Source organism: Mugil cephalus, chromosome 7 (genome assembly GCF_022458985.1).
Source record: "Mugil cephalus isolate CIBA_MC_2020 chromosome 7, CIBA_Mcephalus_1.1, whole genome shotgun sequence".
NCBI classification, from domain to species: Eukaryota; Metazoa; Chordata; class Actinopteri; order Mugiliformes; family Mugilidae; genus Mugil; species Mugil cephalus.
In genome coordinates this window covers 4,470,299-4,491,625 of record NC_061776.1, presented here as the reverse complement: position 1 = coordinate 4,491,625, position 21,327 = coordinate 4,470,299, and the positions used below count along the sequence as shown (strand labels likewise).

At 42.3% G+C, this 21,327-nt stretch overlaps 1 protein-coding gene across 6 annotated transcripts in view; it reads left to right on the top strand.

The window, feature by feature from the left end:
* The window catches only part of LOC125010882 (disco-interacting protein 2 homolog C), a 189,275-nt gene that overhangs the window by 146,795 nt on the left and 21,153 nt on the right, over positions 1-21,327 (top strand). For all 6 annotated transcript variants that reach the window (XM_047589782.1, XM_047589781.1, XM_047589778.1 and 3 more), the window contains exons 9-22: positions 3,397-3,488; positions 5,339-5,449; positions 8,434-8,557; positions 11,932-12,041; positions 13,721-13,823; positions 13,909-13,973; positions 14,100-14,193; positions 14,362-14,481; positions 14,977-15,091; positions 16,778-16,917; positions 17,289-17,425; positions 17,677-17,885; positions 19,778-19,892; positions 20,518-20,719. In XM_047589782.1, coding sequence (XP_047445738.1) covers positions 3,397-3,488; positions 5,339-5,449; positions 8,434-8,557; positions 11,932-12,041; positions 13,721-13,823; positions 13,909-13,973; positions 14,100-14,193; positions 14,362-14,481; positions 14,977-15,091; positions 16,778-16,917; positions 17,289-17,425; positions 17,677-17,885; positions 19,778-19,892; positions 20,518-20,719 — 1,737 coding nt within the window. The remainder of the gene's footprint in view (positions 1-3,396; positions 3,489-5,338; positions 5,450-8,433; positions 8,558-11,931; positions 12,042-13,720; positions 13,824-13,908; positions 13,974-14,099; positions 14,194-14,361; positions 14,482-14,976; positions 15,092-16,777; positions 16,918-17,288; positions 17,426-17,676; positions 17,886-19,777; positions 19,893-20,517; positions 20,720-21,327) is intronic.

Here is a 21,327-nt window from a genome sequence, read left to right as displayed (position 1 = left end):
AGGCTGTGAACACATGATTATGCAAGAAATAAAAATATACCGTGATACTGTCAGAATTCAGAAAAATACTGTGATATACATTTTTGGTCATAGCCCCCAGTCCTATCTCAGCCTTCGTCCCTCTCTGTCTCCTCCTGCCTTTATCCTTCATTCCTGTCTCCCCCCTTTGATGTTCGCCAACGAGGACAAACGTGTTTTGTATCCCCCCCCTCCCCTCCACACACACACACTGCACCAGAACAGAGAGAATTCACGATGCACAATTCCCCCGCCGTCCTTAAACTCAACCCTCACCACGCTGCACTGCAGATAACCCCACATTACAGGCAGGAGGGAAAAAACACATTTCACTTCATAACAATAAAAGAAGGGAAGAGTTTCTCTAACAGCTGATGTTATTCACCAGGAAATAATCACGTTATCCATCTTTTGATTTCTCTTGATTGTCTTTGAGTCCTTGTTTGAAGTGTCTTCTCTAAACTGCAATTCCTCCACCCCAGCAATTTACTAGACAGATCAGCCACAACATTATGACCACTGACAGACATGAAGAACATTTAAACCATCTTATGATAATTCAGTGTTCCACTGGGACTCATTTGTGTGACATGTAGCACCCACCTGGACCAGACCAGCCCCTCCCCCCACTCCATAGCAATGACACTCTTGATGGCAGCAGCGAAACACTTTAGGAACAACTCAAAAAACATGAAGAACAGCACAAGGTGTTGCCCCGGCCTCCAAATTCACTAGATCCCAAACTGACCAAGTGTCATAATGTTATGCCTGATCGTCGTACGTTACTTCTGTACATACTTTTTATTTTCCTGAACGTTAAACATGTGTTGATCACTCGTATTTTACACGATTGGATCGTTTCGTCCTCCTTCTCTTGGGTGCAGGCGACTAAAAGCTGCTGCTCGGTTCTTTCTTCAGTGCATTCGGTTACCTCATCCTAAAAATAAATAAATAAATAAAACTCAAAGCATGCCTCTGCACAGAAACTCTGATTACATCTGGAGCTGCAGATCTCTGATTTGGGCTCATCTGTTCTTCAGCAGGGGAGATGCTCTCATGCCTGCAGGACTCCTCTCCTCTGATTGTGACAGAAACTCGCAGGCCAAGATCTATTGTTCCTTCTCCCACAGTCCACGGCTCTCAGGGGCTTCATTCCTGCAGTTAGGATGTTTTTTTTTGCTTAATCACAAGTCCCTCAAGGGTAATTCATCTGCTGGTAGTGACACAAAGGTCGGAAGAGGAAAAGCCGAAGTACTAAAAGTTACCAAATCAATGACTGACCCAGTTTGAACTACTTTTAACAGAGCGGGTCCAGTCACGTTAGCGTGGAGCCGAAGTTCTTCTTCTTTCTCTTTTTAATAAAGCGTCTTTAGGACGTGACACGGATGAAGTGTTGTCGAGCTCTGACTGACTGTGAGCAGGACCAGATGCTGTGGAAACATTTATGTTGTGTTTGCATTAGTCATCTATGTGGCAGCTGCTTCTAATGAATCAGCGTCACGAGGCCGTCCGGCCCAGGATAGAACCTGTTTCTAGATGTTTTCACGTGAAAAACACCACGGAGAGTCGTCGGCAGATCAAGTGACTCTTTATAGTGACTCTCAGTTCATTAGCCTCAGCTTCACTGTTTTTGTCCGTTGGCCTCACTGTATGCCGCCATATCAGCCACCAGACAGAATCAACATTCAGTTCCGTTTCGTAGACGCTACCGCCGCTCACTGGATGTTTCCTCTTTTTGGGAACATTCTCTGTAAACCCTAGAGATGGTTGTGTGTGAAAATCCCAGTAGATCATCAGTTTTCAACAACCATACCACGTTCAAAGTCTCTTAAATCCCCTTTCTTCCCCATTCTGATGCTCGGTTTGAACTCCACATGCTTAAATCCATTGAATTACAGCCGTGTGATTGGCTGATTAGCTTTTTGTGCTAACAAGCAGTTGAACAGGTGTACCTAATAAAGTGGCAGGTGAGTGTACATGAAAGAAGACGACGACCAAGATGCCTCTAATGTTGCATAGATTCCAGCTTGGTTCATCTTTTGTTTTTCTAACTCCATGTTTGTGTCCATCCCGGACCAGAGAGAAAACAACACATCAACAGTTTTATTAAAGGTTTACCCAATCACAAGACTGACAACTCCTCCCGATCAGTTAATTTATTGAGTGGAAAGAAATACGACTTTTCTTTCTGCTGCACATCCAAATATAAACTGTTTGTGTCCAAATCATAGACTCTATAAATATGGACGGTGGAGCTGCTCCCCAAAAGTGAAGCCAAATCAAGTAGAGCTCCCCCTGGTGGTTGAAGGCTGCAGTGTATGTCATAAGCTCCGCCTCTTCCATGTTAAAGCTCAAAAATACACGTCAGAATTGTAATGGTGACCACCAGTTGCCATGCAAACTGCTCCGTAAAGTGCCGTTATCCCGTGAATATAGCGTCAGTTTTGCCAGTGAAAGGAAGTGGGGACGTGTTGTCCATATTTATATACAGTCTATGGTCCAGAGTAGATCTAGATCTAGATCCAAGTAGAGCTGAAGTGTTAGCTGGCTGGACGAACACCAAATAAAAGCCTGCAAGCAGCTGCTAGGCAGAGTTGGTGCAGGTATCGTGACCTTTCTTGGCATCACTTATGAGATCTAAACAAGATCCTTAAAGACACCTGGTTCTAATAATGTTTCTGAACTGTTGTCATACCTGTTGTTTGCAGCTGACTCACTTTTTAATTGTCTATTTTCCTCCAGGGATCCCAAAGCTCTCATTTACTCCAATTCATTAATGCTGAAAAAAGACGCCAGGAAGAAAAAAGAAAAAAAACTAATTTAGCCAAAAAACACAACACGGATTTCACGCTGGAATGCCCATGCATATTATCTCTGTCAGTCTGAATTAGGAAGAAGAAAAAAAAAAAGAAGTGGGAAGGAAATTGATTCTATTGTTGTGCGTTACGGCAATAATGAACAGAGCTGACTCCGGCCGGGTGGAGAAAATGAAACCGATCGGATAGAGTTGATAATATTTAATGACTTTATATGAACTGGGAGATTTTTTTTAACACCTTCTGTAAAATAAAAGCTTTTGAAGCTGCCTGTGTAATTCTCTGCCAGTGTGGACTTCCTCTCATGTGCTGTGGTTTTGTCTATTGAGTGTAAAGTATCTCTGCACATGGATCCAGTTACACCACAGTCATGAGGTGCGTTTGGTTTGTTGCATGGTTTGAAGCTGGTGTATCTGTGGGTATTCATGATTCTCTTGTCAGATAAAACTCTCCCAAAAAAAATGATAATTATTTCCAGTTTCTGGTCACATCCAACATTTTTATCTGCTTCAAGTCTCTGTGTGAGTAGTTCTTCATGACAAATCGTTGGATCTGCTTGCAGGTAAACTGTGGTCCAGAAGTGTGAAGGTGGCCTACAACCTGCTGCACAAACTGGGAACCAAACAAGAACCGCTGGTCAAGCCTGGAGACCGGGTGAGTGTCTTTAACCGTGAGCTGGTCAACGTTTACATTTGTTTTCTTGCATTTTTCAAAGTGTGGGCAACAGTGACATTGGTCATTTGTTGTACTGTACTCGGAAAGAGACATGAGCCTTAAATGAATTAGAAATGTCAGAGACAGACCTGAAAGAGTTAACTGAACCTCTACCAGTCTGAACTCTGTTCTTGATCTTCTGTACGGCACAAACATCCATTTTTAATTTGTTATTTAAAAGTCACAGAACAGAGCAGAGGTTCACTGACGTCACCTCTCTGGAGTTCTGGACAAAAATAAAATCCCTTTGCATCCCACCATTACTCAATGATTTAAAGAGGACGCATGCATAGTCCTTCCTTCCTTCTTTCCTTCCTTCCTTTCCTCCCTCCTTCTTTCCTTCCTTCCTTATTCCTTCCTTCTTTCCTTCCTTCAGTACATGAAAACACAACTTCTTCTCCTTCTTTTTTTTCCCTTCTTGATGACAATACAAACCAGTTCTTTTCAGTTTTGAAGGAGCTGCTGACAGAAGGAAGTGTTATTATTCCACAAACATTCACGTTCAGGTGCACCTACATACTATCTGGATCTGGAAGCTATTAACGCTGAGCCGAGCCCCGTTATCATCACAACATGCATCTGGAGCTGAGCTGGATCCAAGATGTCGATTTGTGGTTTATGTGCAGTGTGGAGAGAAATCGTCTTGACAGAAAATATGTCACAGATGAGCGTTTGTGGTGTCTATGGGTTCCTGAGACGATGCCCCACAAAGACTGTGCTGATGTAAAAGCTCTTTGAATCTGTTTAGAGTGGCGAGAGTATTTGTTTTGTGGTCAAACGTCAAAATAAAGAAGAATCATACTAGAATACTAAATAAATACTAGAATCATTTGTTCAAGCTCAAAATGTGAATTTTGGCAACAATGCTTTGCCACGTTTTCCACAGCTGTGGTCACTAATGATGTGTTTCATTTACATCTGAGGGCGGACGTCACACCTAGCAAGTTATTAGCATTCCAAATTAGTCCAAAAAACAAGATGGCCGCCTCCATGAATATTTAACTTGGTGGAAACTTGGCGTGTTCAGTATTTACATTTTTTGAGTGCAGAGTGAAAGTTTTTTTTAATTTTTTTTAAATCTTGATATTAACTTATATTATTGCTATAATGTTAAGCTAAATGTAGGCTATTTAACTTGAATCAACTGATGTTTTTGCTCATGCATTTCCTACTATGGAGTCTGGCTCTGTTTTGGTTGTAGCCGTTTTTAGCGCGACATGGGCTTGTAGTTCCCATATAACACATGAAAAACTTAAATTTCACCATATGTATGTGGAAAACGTACTTTCTGTACGACCAATTTAATGTAACAAAACCTAATCAGAAGGGCTGATAAACGGAATATTACAGGAGCTTATAATTACTGTTTACACACGGGGCGGCCATCTTGGAAAGTCAACTCAGGGGTAGTGACGTCTCTACGACTTTCTGAGTAGAACATACGACTTCGGGGCGACGTTCCCGTTGGAAATTCACACTTGGAAATTGGAAATTCCGACTTCTGAGTAGAAATGGAACGAACCATAGCACCCCGCGGGTGTTAGTTGCAAAAGTTTTTTTTTTTCTGACTCGTTCTGTAAAATGTTATTGTGTTGATATGTTTTGGGTTTGAAGATACGATATTTAAACAGATACGATGTAATAATAACTTGAATTGTGCTGAAATAGTGAAATATTGACTACAAATATTTACATGAAAATGCTTGTTTCTTTTTTATTTTATTTTATTTTATTTTATTTTATTTTATTTTTTGCTTTAACTCAAGTGTAATATATCCTCCCACCTGTAGGTGGCACTGGTTTTCCCTAACAACGACCCCGCTGCCTTCATAACGGCGTTTTACGGCTGCCTGCTGGCCGAGATCGTGCCTGTGCCGATAGAAGTACCACTAACCAGGAAGGTAAGTGATCACCAACTAGAACTTCCCGTAGATTAGAGCTAAAAACATTTAAAAACAGGACGAAGCCTCGCAGACGTCAGTCATATGTTGAGAAATGTTTTGTTCAATTAAAAATGATACAAGAGGTCCCAGGTCCATTATGTTTAATCGTGTTTCTATAGCATTTAATAATGAACTAATGCAAAACTCATCCAACTCATAGATATTCATCAGAATTATATTAACTACCTAAAGTGACAGAAACCATGTTGAAAAAAAACGTTTTGAGGTGCACTGTAGTACCTCATCCGCTAACATAAAGGGGGTGGAGCTTATGACCTATACTGCAGCCTCCACCAGCCACCAGGGGGAGCTCTACTTTCAGCATTCCCGTATTTTAACATGGAGGAGAATGCCTCAAGTGGTCATTTCAGATCAAACTGCATTCCTGGAGGAAGTAGCTTGGGTTCATACTTGTCTGTCTGTCTATATTCTACAAAGTGAGCTGAATATCAGGTGTTTTTTTATGTTTTTTTGTTTTTTTCAGTTTGTTGTACACTCATCAAAAACTGAAGATGTGTTTCCGGAAGCTGCAGATCTCTAGCGATGCAGTGGTCAGTGATTTGAAAAGGAAACAAGTGTCTTTAAAGAAGTTAACGATAAAACACAAGGTCGTTTATTTTGTTTTTTAGTTCTCTAAACTCAGAAGGAGACAGATTTTTTTCTCAGCTGAATATTTTGTTTAGTTTTTTTTTTTTGTTCTTTGTTTCTGCAGCATTAGTGAGTTACAGTACAGCCTGAATTAACACCAGTCAGCAGAGATAACTCTTCTCGTAAAGACATGAGTCAGGGGACGCGGAGCTTTGCCGAGCTCTAACCAGAACCACATGTCTCTGAGGAAACTTGTCTACTTCTGCTGTGGTTGTAGGTTTGTTTGAGTCACAGTTTGGACCGAAGCTGTTCACTGTCAGGGGGAGATGATGTGAGACTCACAGTCGGTCGTGAATTTCAGGCCTGGGAATATTTTTAAGACCAGTTTTCTTTTGATAATTTCCATAACTAAAGCTTAGCATAACCAAGGATATAAAAAAAGACATGAGGTCATGCATGAATAAATGAACGTACATAATCAGTTTGTGCATTAGAAAGTGTGGAAATAAGAAAACTAACGTTGGGATGATGAAGGATGGGGCGTTTCCATTTTAAATGATTAGAATTTTACCCCAGCTTTATTGGCAACACTGAACGTCTACAGTCGAATAAGACGACCGGAAAGAAGTTTCTTGGAAATGTGTTCACCTGATATGAGACATGAGCTCAGAATAAATGGATCCATTAGCCTGAAAGTCTGAAAAATGGGGCGTTTATAAAGGTCAAGCACGTTGTTCTGATTTGACAAGTTTGATTCTGAGCTACGGACTCTGGAGGATGGGATGAAAAGTGATGACTAGGGATGTGCATCGATTAGATTTTATTATTACCGATGCCATTATCAGTTCTGCTTATCAATTCCTCCTGAGAATTTTTGGTTTAGAAAAAGTAGGCGTTCAACAGAAATTTAATTGAGTTTCTAATGAAAAGATAAGAATTTGTGTAAGAAAACAAATAGGTAGGTCATGATGTTGGTGGTGTTCCTTTAAAAGAAGAGGATGTGATTACATTATTATTGTAATTAATGGAGAAATACTCGTGTCTTGTTCCCTGAGCTCTCTACTGAAATCCTGACAGAACAGATAATTGTTGATGTAATTAATTCGTGAAGCCTGTGACGCAAAGACAAAAGCATCATATCTGCGTGGAGCGTTGAGACTTCAGAATCAAACCAACAGAAATGTCACATGTCCGTCATGTTTTCCCATGTGGTTTCCCATCATGGTGCTGTCGTCTTTCTCTGCTGCCTTTAAATGGCACCTGGCTGCAGAGTCAGATTTCTCTCACCGAGCACAACAGGAATGAATGAAAACACCGTTTTCATATTCATGTTTACTTGATTATTGGCCAGAATTTACATTTAGATGAAAACTGCTGAACCACGGTGGAATTAATATGTCTACACACGCTCTGCGTCTCTACGCCACGGTTTTCGAAACTTTCATAATATGAGAACTAATACGTGTCTCTGGATAACTTGAGTCAATAATTAATAAAAAATAAAAAAATTAGGAGTTAAATGCTGTGAGGATGCAGGTTATACATATTCAATCTGCAAATATATTTCACCTGAATCCACAGGGAAGGTTTTTACACGTCAGAGTTTAACATGTTTATTCAAGAAATCATGGATCGATTCCGTCGACGTTGGACAAAAGCAAATGGTGTTGACGCTGAGCCAGAGTTGTGTGTGTTTAACAGATTTGTGGAGGCGTGTTTGACGAGATTAGACTGAGTCACGTAGTAGTTATTTGATCAGGTTTGGACATAGCAGTTGTTGGAGAGTTTTGTCCATAGACTGTATATAAATATGGACACCACATCTCCACTTCCTTCCATTGGCCAAACTGACACTATTTTTTAGGGGGAGGATATGAGTGGTGCCACTTTGGATTACTCACTGTACTTATTTTTTATTTATTTAACTCTCACAGTCCCACGGGACCATTTTATGTTGCGGTTGTCATGGCAACTGGAAGTCACCATTATGTCACATCCTGTTTCTATAGCGTCAAATAACAGAACTAAAACGAATTGTATCCCAAAAAGACGTTAACATCACCAAATCAATTAACTACATAATTACGAAATTTTGAAATTAGTTTAGTGTTTTTAGTTTGTCTCAAGTCCCGCCCACTAACACGGAGGAGACCTACACTGCAGCCTCCGGCCACCAGGGGTAGCTCTACTTGCTTTGGCTTCACTTCACAGCTTCCGCCCTCCATCTTTATTCACAGTGTATGGTCACGTGACGCTCCACCTGCACAGACTGAGCTGAGCTGAGCTGGACCGGGAAGCTCTTCTCCATCGATTAGAGTTCACTGATCACATTAGACCTCTCTCTTTCTCTGCAGGACGCCGGCAGTCAGCAGATCGGGTTTCTGTTGGGGAGCTGCGGAGTGACGGTGGCTCTGACCAGCGACGCCTGCCATAAAGGGTTACCCAAGGGTCCCACCGGAGAGATCCCACAGTTCAAAGGTCAGACACGTGGCGTCCTGTCATCTGTGCAGTTATCATAAATATATCCCAGTATTAGAGAGAAAAGAGTATCAAATCAATCACAAATGTGAATTCTCATTATAGATTTCCTCAAAAAAACACACACACAGATTTAAAAAACATGACAGAGAGAACTCGCTGTACTGATACTCGCTGAATAATTCAGAGTACGGCGAAATGAAAACATACAGCTCCCCCTGGTGACACACAGTCCTACAGCAGCTACTGCACAGAGACGACTTCTTCCCTTTTACTTCTCAGTTCATGAACATGACATGTAACTGGATTGAGTCTGCAGAGTCGAGTCAGACGGGCGGGGGGGGGCTCCTTCGGGAGGAGACCCACAGTCATTGACAACTTTGCACATTTCCATCTCTGTCAGCTCTCGGGGGGGAGCGTCCCCTCTCGCTCCCGTCCTCAGGCCCTAAGCGGTTGCCTGCCTGTCTCGCCCGTTGACAAGTCGCGCCTCCGGCCGTCTTCTTCTTGTTTCACAGGTTTTTTTTTTTTTTTCTTCAGTAGTCGGATGAATGAACAGACTGATGGCAGCAGACAGCTGGACTGAGTAATGCATGACAAGATGATGGAGAGAGGAGGGGGGTGGGAAACAGAAAGACGAGTCGGTGGAGTGGTAATGCAAATCGATAGAAAAACAACTGACGAGACGGAGGAGAGAAAAAGGAAGGGATGGGAGGAGACGAGTGATAGACGGAGAATAGAGACATTGAGCAGAAAGAGAGAATCTCCCAGTGATGAATAACCACTGTTTGCTCTGCAGTAATGGACGTATAAATAGCAACATGATGCCATCAGATTTATTGCTCCTCACTCAGCGTGGATTTAGGAGAGAGTGTGTGTGTCTGTGTGTGTGTGTGTGTGCGGCTCATTAATGCAGAGTGCTCCTCGTATTGATCAGCAGGTTTTAAGCTGCTCTCATTCACGTGGATGATTGTTTCTTCTGTCTCGCTGCCCGGCAGCAACAGCAGCTTCAGTTCAGACATTAACAGCCCGCAGGATTTTATCACTTGTGTTTCAGCCAGCAGAACAAAACATGATCTCGTGTGTCTTGTGTGAGAACAGTGGAAGGAAAACATACAGTATGGTATAGATTAAACATGTTTCCACTTGACCAAGTAACACGCAAACATCACATGTAGTCTCATTGGATGACATTAAAACACTGAGCTGAGTTCAGTTTAATTTTATTTAGATAGCGTCAATAGTAGCTAAGTTGTTCTAGTTTACAGTCTGAAACATGCAGCATCTATGTATGATATAAACGTGATCGATACATTTAAAATGTTCACTTGAGAAATGTTTAGTTTCAATTGAGTTTGCTCCGATAATGTCTGAAAAAAAGAGGTATCATAAACAGCCGGAGGAGTCTGGATTCAGGACCACAGAGTAGTTTGGAAACATTCAGCTCTACAGATCAGAAACATGCAGCTCTATAGATTAGAACTATGCAGCTCTATAAATTAGAAACATGCAGCTCTATAGATCAGAAACATGCAGCTCTATAGACCAGAAACATGCAGCTCTACAGATCAGAAACATGCAACTCTATAGATTAGAACTATGCAGCTCTATAAATTAGAAACATGCAGCTCTATAGATCAGAAACATGCAGCTCTATAGACCAGAAACATGCAGCTCTACAGATCAGAAACATGCAGCTCTGCAGATCAGAAACATGCAGCTCTATAGATCAGGAACCAGCAGCTCTATATATTAAAAACATGCAGCTCCATAGATCAGAAACATGCAGCTCTGTAAATTAGAAACATGCAGCTCTGCAGATCAGAAACATGCAGCTCTATAGATCAGAAACCAGCAGCTCTATATATTAAAAACATGCAGCTCCATAGATCAGAAACATGCAGCTCTATATATTAAAAACATGCAGCTCCATAGATCAGAAACATGCAGCTCTATAGATTAGAAACATGCAGCTCTAAAGATCAGAAACATGCAGCCCTATAGATCAGAAACATGCAGCTCTATAGATCAGAAACAAGCAGCTCTATAGATCAGAAACATGCAGCTCTACAGATCAGAAACATGCAGCTCTGTAAATTAGAAACATGCAGCTCTGTATATTAAAAACATGCAGCTCTAAAGATCAGAAACATGCAGCCCTATAGATCAGAAACATGCAGCTCTACAGATCAGAAACATGCAGCTCTGTAAATTAGAAACATGCAGCTCTGTAGATCAGAAACACGCAGCTCTAAAGATCTGAAACATGTGGCTCTATAGATCAGAAACATGCAGCTCTACAGATCAGAAACATGCAGCTCTACAGATCAGAAACATGCAGCTCTAGATCAGAAACATGCAGCTCTATAGATCAGAAACATGCAGTTTTATATATTAAAAACATGCAGCTCTATAGATCAGAAACATGCAGCTCTATAAATTAGAAACATGCAGCTCTACAGATCAGAAATATGCAGCTCAATAGATTAAAAACATGCAGCTCTATAGATCAGAAACATGCAGCTCTATAGACCCGAATTCTATAGATTGAAAACATGCACCTTTATAGATTAGAAACGTGCAACTCTATGAATTTGAAACACACTGGTTTCCCTTTTTGAATTCTCCACCCAAGTCCTGTCATACTCGTACCTACCGTCCCTGATTTTATGTTTTATTGGTTTAATATCCGTGTCCACACCTCACTGAGCAAGAGAATGATTCCAAAAAATGATACAAGTCACTAAAGTCACAAATTTAAGTCTAATACATGTAAGAGAAAGGATCTGATAATTATGTGATGATGTTGAGTTCTGCAGGAGGATGAGTTATTCGGTGATCGTTGTGGTATCCATAGCAACACTGCACCTCCTGTTTCTTGTAAATATACGTTTGCACAGTAGCATCATCTCAAAGAGAGTGAACGATTTATGTGTTTAAACCTTTTTTTTTCATGATCCGTAGAGATTTAATGTGTTCCTGTGTAAATGAGCCTCATTCAGACTAAACTTTTCATCCATATTAATGAGAGCAGCAGTCCAGGGAGAATATGAATCACTGCCTTTATCTGAATCAATTGACAAAAAGCAAGTTTTTAATCACTTTTTTAATCATTTATTTTTTTCATGCAGGCAGTGTGAAATTTCGATTTTGCCCAGAAAATATTTGGTTTTAGACCTTTTATCTGCAAATGCCTAAAGAATCCATGCACAGATCATTATTTTTCTATAGACCGACCGCTGGTGTCCGTCCATGCCCAAAGATTTCTCTGTTTTCTGAATCAGGTTCTGCATGTAAAACAGGAAGGGCACACTTCTTCTGAGGTTTCTCACCCAGGATTCTTACTGGATGTTGTGTTGTTTGCCTGCGCCCCTCAGGCTGGCCCAAGTTGCTGTGGTTCGTCGCAGAGTCCAAACACCTCTCCAAACCGCCCCGAGACTGGTTCCCTCATATTAAGGATGCCAACCAGGACACCGCCTACATCGAGGTAGAAAACACACACACACACTCACTCAAACACAAACATCTCAACGAATCTTCTCTGGGGCCCCGAAACATTTCCATCCAGTCATGAAATCGATGGTGCTTGTTGTCTCTGGGATTAGAATAGCTGAGAGGATGCTGCTGCTGCTGCTGCTGTGCGTCTCTGCCGGTCAATGCTATCGCCCCGTCTGATTGATTTGAATTTACCTGACGTCCCTGGGCGGTAATTGCACCGGCAGCAAGGTGAAATGTCCTCCTTGATTGCACAGCGGATTGAAAAAAGGCTGAAAGGAAAATGATCAAGAAGGCGGATGATTGAAAAGCGACCTTTTGTTTTTAACCAAAGCCTCATCCCGACGGTCCAGACGGACGAAATTACCACAGAGCTGTTTTTTCTTTGGCTCAAAGAATTTATTTTTTTCAGCGCTGGTGTATTTTGAAAGGAGATGTCTCAGCGTTGTTCATAATAGAAGCACATAGTGTCAGTTCCTCAGGTTAAGGGCCTGAGTTTTTCAGACATTTTCAAAAAAATATCTCGTTAACTAACGTTGAATCCACAGTCAATATTTCTACAGATACTTCCAGCCTTGAAAACATTCATGTTGATGACCGACATCTAATATCACCTGAGATATAATAAAATAGTTTTAGTTTAGTTTAGTTTGAACATGTAAAGACCAAACTAAATAATCATAAACGAATTAAGAAGTAAGAATAAACATAAACAGAATATTCTAGTACAGACTTACTTTATCTACCCTTTATTGATAGATGAATAATCCAAATGCTTTGTTTCCTAATATCATAGTTACAATCAGCAAAAAAAGGTCTCTGAATGACATGGACTCTATAAATTGGCTTTGAACACTGTGGCACTTTAAATCTGCTGAAAATCCAAGAAGAAGAAGAAGTTGAACTTGTTTGAGTCCAGTTGGTTTGTGAAGAAGGTGTAGAATCCGCGGGTCAGTTTATTGTTATTGACCTAATTTATGCATCTTTTCTACCTTTTTTCCAAAGTTCTGTTAGCAAGTGTGCGTCCTCTGCTCACGGTGAGGAACTATGCATTAAGTTGGTGCAGAGGCAGGTTACAGCTGAAGCTCATTCCTCAGGACACTGGAACATCTACACCCTAATTTTCATTTACGTGTATCGTGCAATCATTTCTAAGCAACAGCTTTAATTTTTTTTCCACAGCTTCATCTTAGTTTCTACCTCCATGTTTCTGTCCTTCCTGGAAACTCGATGTTTTTACCCCATGTGGAGCAAACGTGCTCAGAGAGCACGGATTTATTCCAATAGTCAGGGAGTAGTGTCTGAAACACCATTTTCACATATTTTGTATGATTGTGTCTCTGTTTGGTTTTTCTGTTTTTGTATTAGATCGACTATATAGTGAATGAGGCTACTACCTCAATATACTGTAAATTACTCATTTTTTAAGAAGCTATGATTTGAAATCCACTACTGCCAGACACATTAGAGTCTATCTGCACAAAGTATCGATATCGGATCGGTAACGCCGATACCAGCCTGAATTTTACTCGGTATCGGATTAGAAAGGAAATCTTTGGGATCGATAATCACTACCAGAGACGTCTGCTCTGACTGAGTTTTTTTTAAATTGTGATTATTAATGGAGCACCGGCGTCCACGTCCTCACCCTCTCCGTCTCTGTGTGTCCAGTATAAGACGTGTAAAGACGGCAGCGTCCTCGGTGTGACCGTGATGAGGATAGCGATGCTCACGCACTGCCAGGCCCTCACGCAGTCCTGCTCGTACACGGAAGGTAACAGACTTTCACCTTTAGCCTTGGACGACGGTGACGGAAACCACGTTAAAGTCCGTCTCTCTGTTTGTCTCTCGTCCTCCAGCTGAGACCATAGTGAATGTATTAGACTTCAAGAAGGACGTAGGACTGTGGCACGCCGTCCTGACGGTAAGAAAAAATACAAAACGCAACAATTATCCCAAACTAGTTCATCTGGCCGACTCTGTTTATACCTGCAAAGTTAAATAAAAAAAGTAGTTTGTTTCTATTTTAATTCCTCGGTCTGTGTTTCAGAGTGTGATGAACATGATGCACGTCATCAGTATCCCCTACGCCCTCATGAAGGTCAACCCTCTGTCCTGGATCCAGAAGGTCTGCCAGTACAAAGGTAACTTTAACCGAACCAGATCGGATCTAAAATAAGAACCCGCTGTGAGAAACGTACTCGGATGTTTTACATTGCGACTGAAGTCAAAAGCTCCAGACTTAATTCAAATCCTGTGACTAAGTTTTAGTCTTTTACGGAGAATGCGTGTGATGTTTCCTTTGCGTGCAGCTAAGGTGGCCTGTGTGAAGTCCAGGGACATGCACTGGGCTCTGGTGGCCCATCGGGACCAGCGGGACGTCAACCTGAGCTCCCTACGCATGTTGGTGGTGGCCGACGGTTCGAATCCCTGTAAGAAAACTCTCTGAACTTGTGTCTGTGAAGATTCTCAGGTTGTGAAATGAAGCTGAAACAAGAACCTCAAACTTCTTGAAGACGTTTTTAAACAAGTCTTTAATTGTAGAGAGTGGTAGGGAGTCTAGAGACGTATGTCTGTGAAGTTCTCAGTCATCCAGGTCATGTTAATCCAAAAGACGTTGAATAAAGGCAATTGGACTTGTAGAATTTCTTGAAGACGTTTCTTCAGTTCAGTTCAGTTCTGAAGAACTCTACAAGTCCAGGTGCCTTTATTCAACGCCTTTTTGTCTAGAGATGTACCTGTAGTTGCAGGAATCTGTCTCGATCCGGTTTTCCCCAACGATTCGTACTCTGACATCCCATCGTTAGTCAGAGACTCTCTAAACTTTGTCCTGAATATGGTGCTGTAGTGAAGTTGAGAATATCCTGAGCTGCTGTGACCAGCAAAGCCGCGATGAGCCGCTTGGCGCTGACTGTCTTCTCTCTCAGGGTCGATCTCGTCCTGCGACGCCTTCCTCAACGTCTTCCAGACGAAAGGCTTGAAGCCGGAGGTCATCTGCCCGTGTGCCAGCTCCCCCGAGGCCCTGACTGTCGCCATACGGAGGTACTCTCAACAATCAGGCTTTATGTCGCATTAATCGTCCAGTTCCTTCAGGCATATGGAGACAAAACATATTCACCACAAAAGGCAGAATCATCCTTCTCAGTTATCTGGGTCACGGTTTATCAGAAGCTCACGTGACTGGAGTCACAAAGATGTTCAAAAATTCATATATTTTCATGCATGTGTACGTGTTCACAACATTTTATACTGGTTGAGAGAGGAGTTAATGTAGTAGACTGACTAAGGATGGACTATTTTACTGTGATGATGAGTAAATATTGTAGAATAATCCCACACTAGTAGTAAAACAGGTTTGCATGACCCTGTGTTCACCCTAAAAAAATCCTTCCCGATTGATGGTGCTCTATTTACTTGTTATTGGCAGTAGACGCCAGTTACAAGGTAAAAACTTCCATCACCTTCACATCCCAGTGATTTTTTTTACAGTTTAACCATTTTTTAAATCGATTAAAGTTGCTGACTTTACAGTTTTGAGCGTGTTTAGACACCAAGCTTCCAACCTCTCTTCCACTTCTTTCATCATCCACTCTGGAGTTCACCGTGTTCACTCCAGCTGTGATGACACTATAAAAGCCAGCGAGCTAATAAAAGGCACTTCGCCTCATCGGGCGGGGCCGTAATGAACTCGCTTTATTTTTAGAAGAGCAGCTTTAAAACTGGCTCGCACACATGGATATAACCCGGTTGACACTCGGCAGCTCCAGCCTCTAATCTTTACCTTCAGTATAAACTTAATTAACTCTTAAATTGCCTGGTAACACCCGGGGGAGGAACAACACTCTCCCTCTTCCCCCTAATTTCACTTAACTGTCCAAAAATACAGTGACTTTCCAGCCATGCTACACTTTTAACAGAATATGAGTGTAGTAGCTTTACATTTAGATGTTATTAAAGGGCGTGTTTCAGCTGATACAGAGAAAAAATAAACATGTCTGCACTCACCTGGAGATTCTTTCAACCAATCACTGCCCTTTATTGTTTCTAAATTGTTCTGTAAATGTCCTACAAGACATTACAGTTTCTCAGGTGAACTTTTTTTAAATAACATTCACAAGCGTAAAATAATGCTTTTTGAATGTTTTTTTTTTTTTTTTTTTTTTTTGAAAAATAACCAAAAACTGTCCTAGTTTTCTTAAAATTAATTGTGAAAATCTTTGGAAAAACCACAAAATCTTAGAAAATGAACATTTTAAGAAGTGCTCATTTCACAAAAATCTTTCTTCTTCCTCAGAGAAATGTCTTGCCACAAAGGTTGCCCTAAAATCTTAGGACCCAAAAAGCCAAAAGCGAAGAGGGAGAAATAAAAACAAATAAATAAAAACACAATAAAAAAAACAATAATCTCGTTTTAAGGCAGTGTCCGGGCCACCCCAGGAAACGGAGGAAACGGAGGCAAATTCTCCTCCACTTTCCGCAAGTGAAAGTGAGATCTTCCTGCAAATATTTCTAAAAGTTGAACAAGTTCCCCTTCTCCAATATCTTCTGGGCTTGTAAAAACGCTGACACTGCACATTTCTTTTCCACTTTTTCAGTGAGAGCCTCCTACAAGGACATCCTGCCTGTAATAAACCAGGTTAAAGCAGATCAACGCTGACTGATGATTCTTCTTCTTCTTCTTCTTCTTCTTCTTCTTCTTCTTCTTCTTCTTCTTCTCCTTTCCTGCAGGCCGCTGGAGGAGGGCACCACCCCTCCGGGTCGCGGCGTTCTCTCCATGCAGGGCCTGAGCCACGGCGTGATCCGGGTCGACTCGGAGGAGAAGCTGTCGGTCCTCACGCTGCAGGACGTCGGCTCCGTGATGCCCGGAGGTCAGAAAGCTGAGAAACTTTCCATTATGCCTACGTTTGCCTATTAGTCAAAGGACTTGTTTGGTATTTATTTGTTTGCTATTATTGGCGCGTTGGATGAGAAGATGCATTTGTCTCCAAAAAGTATTCCCCTACGTCTCTGATCAGTCACTGTCTGTTCATCCAGACGACTATTAGTGTCATAAATAACATTTGACTTTATTGATGGTGTTTGTTCATCATCTGCTATAAGTAGATTAGCAAAGTCAATTTTCTTCCAACGGGAAAGAAGTTTGGACCGCTGTAAAGGCTGTGACTGATTGAGTCTGACTCGTGTTTTTAGAGCGTCGTGCGTTATAAGCGGTTCCTTGTGTTCGTCTCTCGTTCTTCAGCTTTGATGTGTGCGGTGAGGCCTGAAGGAGTTCCTCAGCTCTGTAAGACCGACGAGATCGGAGAGCTCTGCGTATGCACGGTCGCCACGGGAACCTCCTATTACGGCCTGACCGGCATGACCAAGAACACCTTTGAGGTGAGACTGTAAAAAAAACATTGTTGTATGTTGTTCTATATCGATGTGTTGATGTCAAGAAGTGATCACCGCTGTCACAGGTCTTCCCTTACATTTAGGTTTATTTATGCTGGTATTTTTACAGCTAGCACTTAACAACTAACAACTAGTCAATAACCATTAGCCTAACACCTTTAGGCGAACCCTGGAGGTGGACCATATACTACAACCACCTCCTGTATTTTTTCAAACGTATGTATTTATTTTCCCAGGTCTTTCCCGTGTCCAACAACGGGACGCCCATCAGCGAGTTCCCCTTCACCAGGACCGGCCTGCTGGGATTCATCGGTCCCGCCGGTCTGATCTTCGTTGCCGGGAAGATGGACGGGCTGATGGTGGTCGGCGGACGGCGGCACAACGCCGACGACATCGTTGCCACGGCTCTGGCTGTGGAGCCCATGAAGTTCGTCTACAGGGGCAGGTGAGTGTTTCCGTCGCCGTGTTCCTGCCCCGTGCTACGTCAGTGAAACGGCTTTGATAAGACGGTTGATTTCTCCGGTGATGCAGTAGGTGCAGAAGTCCCAATTCATTATTACTCGGGATGAGATCTTGTGCCAAGATCCCAGGAAAAACACATTTAGAAGCCCAGTCCAGCTGAAAACCGACTACCAGTCACCTAGCAGCTAGCAACCAACAAGAAGACACCAGCTAACTAGCCTAGCCAGCAACAGTAGGCAGCACATCATTGCGGTTTTCAAGTGGGCACCTCCCTTCACCGAGGTTTCATTAAGTTAGACCCACAACACCTCAAGGGGCGGGATGAGGAGATCCCAGTTCAGTTAGAGGGACGACCCACACAATAATGACACAAAATCAATCTATATATAAAACAACAACCTCCTACCCGTGGCTCAGACACGTCACAACTACTAACACTACTCGGCTAGCCTTAACTTTAGCATGCACCCCAGCTAGCTTTCCTCCTTAGCCACAACCACTCACTTGCCCGCTCCCCATGTTCAAGCCCCTCATTCAAAACTGTCCTGAAGTAAAAACAACCAGTTAAAACCTGACTCTTTATTTGTTGCCACTGTAGATGTTTATCCAAACAAAGTTATTAGATGCAGCTCAACGTAAAAAGAAAAGGACATTCTCACAAAACAATAGAGCTACGTGGGTAACAATAGACCATCGTAGCCACAACATCTGGATGTCATTAGGGAGCGTGTTTTAACCAACACAGAAAAGAAAAACCTCTGCATCATGTAGATTTAGGTCCTACAACCTCTCACAGCAACAAGGAATGAGACATTAAGGCATTTTGCTGTTCAGTCTTCACGAGAGCATGAACAATTTGGCGAATGGGGTAGTTCTGGCATCCAGGCTAGTTCAGCAGCTAGCATAGTTATGTTTTTGAGCCATTCATGTTTTAATATGTACTTAATGAAGACTGATTGGTTGATCATATTATTGACATGAGTGGAGCCTTCCAGCTCCTAAATTTTAGACTAAAATACAAAATCACCAGTGTCAAAAAGGCTAGGATGCTAATTTATTTGTTCTTCTTTGCACTAAAACAGATGGAAAAAATCTGGAGTTATCTTTGTTTATAGGTTATTATGTTACTGTTATGGCCCACTTCAGATGAAATTGATTCGTATGTGGCCCCCGAACTAAAATGAGTTTGACGTCCCTTCACTACACGGATGTAAAACGAATCTCCTCTGTTGGCTGTTGTTCCTTACTTCTCCAATCATCGCGCCACCTGCTTTTGTCCATGTGTGTCATGTTGCATAGGGATTCCTGTAAAACAAAAGCCTTGTTAACGAACAACACTAATCAGATGGACACAAACAGGAAGCAAACGAGGCCAGCATCTTTTCTCACGTGCTGCTAAAGCCTTCGTTGTAACCATTGTTCTTAATGAGCTCATTAGTCAAAGCAAACAAGTTCAGATGCTGCTGCTCCTCTTCTGTGCATCACTACATGAAACCAAACCAAATGATCTGAGTGGACGTGGCTGATCTTTGCAGGAGCAGAATCAGTTCCCTATGGAGAGACTCCAGACTCCAACTTTCCTCCACAAGGACGTCTTTAAATAGACTTTACGGTGCAGCTTCTGCAGTAGTAAACCAGTAATTTACAGTTTATTCAGTTTGATGATGGCTGTAGGAAAAAGAAACCGTTCCTGAGTCTGGTGGTTGGTGATGTGGCAGCACTGTAGCGTCTACACAGGCTGAGGAGGTTCTTTACTGATGTTTCTTTCCCTCCTTGACGTAGCCAGCCGGTGATCTTCTCTACTGTTCTTGTTTGGTGAGGGTTCAGATGAAATTCAGCTTCACGTGTCGCCTTCTGGCTCATTGTGCTTCGCAGGATAGCAGTGTTCTCTATCACCGTGCTTCACGATGAGAGGATCGTTGTGGTGGCCGAGCAGCGGCCGGACTCGACCGAGGAGGACAGCTTCCAGTGGATGAGCAGAGTCCTGCAGGTAGTGCACCCACACAGCGGATAACATACTTAAGGACACTCGTATATAAGTGGATGTTCTTCCAGTGACGAATGAGATCTCGATGGCGAGAGTTGCCTGTGGATCCAAATCGTCTTGAAGCACTGTTGCCTTTTTTTTCCTCTGCATCAGATGTGGATTAATCCGCCGCTGAAAATAGTCCCCAGGAGAGACAGGCTGGTTGGAGAAGTGTTAAAGTATTGAAATCACAGACAAACACATTGTTGGTTTTGGTCTTTTCATGGGTTTTGCTGACAATCAGGAAGGCTCTAAATAAAACCAGACAGACACGTTTTAACACTTTATGAAGTGACACAAACACACACAAACACACACATACGTCGTGTGACTCTCGTCTGTACATTCATACTGAGTTCACACTTGACGTCCAAGTCTCTCTAAGCCGTCGTGGCGACTGTGGTGTAGCAATAAAAGCCGTCTGGATTTTTAAGGCTGCAGTAAAACCACGTCCATGAAACGACTGCGACTGCTTTTCCATTCAGCTCATCTGATTTACTGACTCAGAATAAAGACACATAAATGCACATAATCCGAGTACGGGGCTACTGCAGCTCGTTAGTAACGCCCATCTCCTCCGACTTCCCAGGCGATAGACGGTATCCACCAGGTGGGGGTGTACTGCCTGGCTCTGGTGCCCTCCAACACTCTGCCCAAGACTCCCCTGGGTGGCATCCACCTGTCAGAGACCAAGCAGCTCTTCCTGGAGGGGGCGCTGCACCCCTGCAACGTGCTCATGTGTCCACACACCTGCGTCACCAACCTGCCCAAACCGCGACAGAAACAGCCAGGTACGGATGACACTAAAGTTACAGTAAAGAAAAGCTTCAGTTCACATATTATACAGTCATTGTCTGCTACTAGTTAGTGCCCCATGCTAGCCTGAAAAAAAATGCACACAATTGGTTTTCCTATAATAATTTCATTGTAGAGTAATTTAGCTCCTCACATGACGTATACGACTAGCGTTATTCTTCTGTCCATCACCAAATTAAGCTCCACCCCCAAACGATCTGATTGGCCCTTCAGATCTTTGCAGGAGTTGAATCAGTTTCCAATGGAGAGACACCAGAACAGTGATGCCAGATTGGAAATGAGAAATTATCACATCAGAAGCTTAAAATTAACATATTTTGAGGAAAATGATCGTACATACCAGATCTGACGAAGCTCAGGACCATCTGCTACTGTAAAACATCACCACGGGTCATACAGTGGAGCTTATAATGCAGTTTTACCTTTAAATAAACTAACAGCACAGTTTGTGTTTGCTAATATTTAAGGGACCATATTATTGTACAAATGTGATAATTATCGAATTATCGTACGTCTGGCAACGCTGCTCCAGGACAACCAACGATCCATTTTGCTTTGGTCGTTGGTGTTCTCTATTCTCACA